The 4,035-nt window shown below is 39.1% G+C and overlaps 1 protein-coding gene across 1 annotated transcript; it reads right to left on the bottom strand.

Moving 5' to 3' along the window:
- Positions 1-287: 287 nt before the first annotated feature.
- LOC121787945 (beta-amyrin 28-monooxygenase-like) lies at positions 288-2,206 on the bottom strand. Its single transcript, XM_042186788.1, has 3 exons — positions 1,189-2,206; positions 920-1,107; positions 288-820 (listed from the first exon to the last, which is right to left on the bottom strand). Exons 1-3 carry the CDS (start codon positions 2,123-2,125, stop codon positions 524-526), a joined length of 1,422 nt encoding a protein of 473 aa, XP_042042722.1. The 5' UTR covers positions 2,126-2,206; the 3' UTR covers positions 288-523.
- Positions 2,207-4,035: the final 1,829 nt, after the last annotated feature.

Here is a 4,035-nt window from a genome sequence, read left to right on the forward strand (position 1 = left end):
CATTACATTCTCTCAAGATAAAAATAAAGTGCCGGTCTTTGTAACACTGAGCTCCAATCCAATACAAAATTTTACATTGTCCATAATAATCCAAACAAATACTACTATGAATTGATATATCATTCATCATTTGTGATCGATTGCTATTTTTGAGATCTAGCTATATATATACCCTTCTTCCTAAATAAAGCTTTTGTTTTATCTTCAAAAGATTTATTCTACGGTGCATTCATAAAATTTTGAACCACCTATAATTATCGAAAAAAAAATGTATATGAGCCGATACAAAAAGTGAAAATTAAAGTCAACTAAAACCGAATAATGGAGTGGGGCATAGACCTAACTACTTAAATATGTTGGTATCATTCCAACAAAAACTTTCATATTTTTAGAACATCATTAAAACCAATACTAAAACTAGACATTCAATAACGTGTATCCATAAAAGAAATTAAATGGATGATTTAATTCCTTTATTTGAATTTGATTGTACAACAAACAATTTTCAGCTTGTCCCTTTGCATCAATGTTGGTAAAGACGCACCGGTAGCCCTTTTTGGGGCGCCGGCATCATATCTCCCTCGACCTTCTCGTTCGGGTCGACCACTTCCCATCGGTACTTTTTCACAACGTTGTGAACGAAAGCCAATATCGATATCCTAGCATACTCTTTTCCAGGGCACATTCTCATCCCTCCTCCGAAAGGCACATAGGTGTAAGGAGGAGGCGCTTCTCCCTCGTCGTACCTCGAAGGGTTGAACCTCTCTGGGTCCTTGAAATATTGTGGGTTCATGTTGGTCGTGCTCACGGTCCAATATACCTACAAATCAAACATTTCATCAAATATTTATCTCGATCAAAACATAATTATAAAACGTATCATGTGAAATAAACTGAATGTACCCTAATAATCAATTACCTTCCAACCCTTGGGGATAGTGTAGCCAGCATAAGTAAATTCTTCGATTACTTCCCTAAAAGTCCCTTGCAATGGAGGAACCATTCTCATTGTCTCACTTATCACATTCCATGAATATTTCATCTTCGCCATATCTTCCCAATCCAATGGCACTCCTTCCTTCTTAGCCGCCGCAATCGCCAATTGCTCTGAATTATAAAATCATTCAAAATCAATTCTAATTTCATAATATAAAGTGATTGAAACGTTAAAATTATCAGACTTAGCACCTGCACGAACTCGTTCATACATATCGGGGTTCAGTCCCAAATACTTCATCAAGAAAGTCATAGTCGTCGCGACAGTGCTATACCCGGCGGTCAAAAGCCCCATCATCTTATCCGCAATCTCGGGCTCGGGCATGGAGTTCCCGCTCGGGTCAGATGCCACGATCATGTGCGACAAGATGTCGTGGAGCGTCCCGCCCTTGGCCATCGCCTCCTTCTTCTCCTTGATCACCGCGATGAGCTCCTTCCGGAGCGCCGCCGCCGCCTTGTTGCCGCGGTAGAAAATAGTCCCGGGCAAATTGAGCATGATGCAATGCATCCCCACCGTGACGTCATCAAAGTTCTTAACCAACCGCGCGATCCGCTCCGGGTTATTTATCCCCAAAAAAAACTGGCACGCGATGGTCAGGGTAATTGTTTTTGACAGCGGGTAAAACTCCACCACTTTTTTACCGTCGCAGTGAACGTGCAGCTGCTTTTGCGTGATCAGATCCATTCCCGCCAGATATCGCATTAGGGCTTCCGGCTTCAGGAATCCGGGCTGGCGAATCGCCTTCGTCTCGTCGGTGGCTTTGGAAGGCGGCGCCGGCGACGACTCGGATTTAGGCTTGTAGGAGCGGAAGAGGTGTTGCATTGGATGGGGGCGGAAAACGGTGAATAATTTCTGCTCGTTGGAGAAGAGGAATTTGTGGCCGGCGGGGCCGCAGATGACGGCTGTTTTCTCGCCGAGGATTTTGGTTTTGAAGATGTCCGGGGAGTATTTTCGCATCCGATCGCCGACGAATTTCTCCGGCTTGCCGAAGAGGAATTCGATGCTCTCGCCGAGGATTGGCCAGCCGAAGCTGCCAGGTGGTAGGGTGGCGTCGCCGGGGCTGCGGCGGAGGAGGAGAATAGTGAGGGCGATGAGGAGAATTGAGGCGGCTAGGGTTAAGAGCTCCATGGATTGAGATCTGAATTTGAGAGGAGAGGAAATGGTTTGGATTTGGGGGAAGGGGAGAGGTGTTTATATATGAGTTTAAGAGTGGAGTTTGGAGAGATGTGAGGATTAATGATTAATTCTGGGATTATTAATATTAATTAATTAGGAATGGCGGTCAAATGTGGTGAGCCACGAAAAGTAGCCTCAGCGTTTACTTTTGAGGACTTGATCGGCGTGCAGTGCGGAAACATGGGGAAGAAGATGTTTTATTTCTTGACTCTGTCATTTGTTTTATTAATCATATTTGTTATGGCGTTCTACCAATATTTTTACTATAATTAATTAGTAACTTTTACTGTAATTCATATATTTTGTACTACTATTATAAAACTAATAAATATATAAATAATAGACTTATGTTCCACTATATTTCTTATAAAACTAGTGCTGAATTCAGCCAAGACATCAAATCGTGGAGGTAGAGAGTTCTCTTCTCCCGTCCCACAAGAATATGTCTTTTGATTGGCATGAGTTTTAATATGCAATTGATAAAGTAAAATTAAGTAGAAAGAAAAGGTAATTAAAATATTGTAAAAGAGAATGAATCTGACAATATTAGAGAGAGAAAAAAGTGTTCAAATTTAAAAAATGCATATTTTTTATTAGATGGATTAAAAAGGAAATTAGGGCATATTTTTTTAAAACGGATAAAATGGTAATTAAACTTACTATAACAACAGGAAAAGACAATAAGAAACTGATCGTTTAGAGTTATACCACAATTTCTTTTCCTTTTATGGGAGTAGTATATATCTAAAATTATAAGATTTCAACTTTAATTTGCGCTTTATTTTAAATTGAAATACGGTTTGGGGAGTCTAATACCTTTGGAATTAAAATAAATAAATAAGAAAGAGTATACCATTGGATGAAGATCTAGACGCCAGGAATTTATGACAACACGTTGCATTTTCTATATGGTTGTTGCATATATAAAAAGGTAAAAAAATATGAACACGTAATTTTCGATTCAGGTTTGTTTTGGAAGTGCCATAAGTTTCAACATCTATTTCATTTTTTCCTGACTTGTAGTACTATTATAAAACGGTAATATGTACTATGTTTTTAATTATTTTTTGGAATATATGATATATAGTAGCTTACTACAAATTGTCAACTACTCCTCTCTTCATCCACACTATATTCTTCTTCTTCTTCAATATTTTTTTTCATTTTTCCTTACAATTCTTCCATTATTCTCAATTTCTTCTATCTTTTTCAAAATATTTGAAGTTTAGTTATAGTTTATTATTTGTAATTTGAATCATTTAATTTGTACTTTTAATTATATAATTTTATTGTTCATATATGAATTTAATTAAAATATATTAGTAAACGTAACTACGAAATAAGAAAAATTAAAAGAACAATAGGTGAGACAATGAACAATAAGGAATGGTATGACAAGGACTAGAGTTGTGCTTGTTATAGTAACTGAAAAAAGTGGTGTGGTGACTAAGTCAAAATTAATTACGGCTAAGATACTCTTAGATCATCTACAGTGGGACGGATGTCCCGGCGGACATCCCGACGGACTTCCTAAAAACACCTCCTACCACGTCATAAGAGCATCAGCAATGGCGGACGTCCACGCGAAATTCCCACCGGCGTGCGGGAATTCTGTGGCGGACGTCCGCCATTGTGCGTCCCTTCCACGGATACGGAATTCCGTGAAGGAATTCGCAGTTCCATGGCGTTCCACGGAATTCCGCGGGGAATACCGTGCGGACATCCGCCATTGCGTTGACGCATGCGGAATTCCGCGCGGAATTCCCGTTTAATGCATTAAATGTTTTTTTTTCGGTTCCTATATATACATCTCGTTGAACTTCATTTCATTCACACCACTTGTATTAACAAGTTTCTCTCTC

This window comes from Salvia splendens, chromosome 22, assembly GCF_004379255.2.
Source record: "Salvia splendens isolate huo1 chromosome 22, SspV2, whole genome shotgun sequence".
Classification (NCBI taxonomy): Eukaryota; Viridiplantae; Streptophyta; class Magnoliopsida; order Lamiales; family Lamiaceae; genus Salvia; species Salvia splendens.

What these genes read in the sequence shown, in the direction of transcription:
- LOC121787945 (XM_042186788.1), bottom strand. Translation starts at nt 2,125, where the DNA reads ATGGAGCTCTTAACCCTAGCCGCCTCAATTCTCCTCATCGCCCTCACT. An exon ending in GTATGAACGAGTTCGTGCAG is followed by an intron (nt 1,108 to 1,188) that starts GTGCTAAGTCTG and finishes TTTATAATTCAG; the next exon opens with AGCAATTGGCGATTGCGGCG. An exon ending in CTATCCCCAAGGGTTGGAAG is followed by an intron (nt 821 to 919) that starts GTAATTGATTAT and finishes TTTGATTTGTAG; the next exon opens with GTATATTGGACCGTGAGCAC.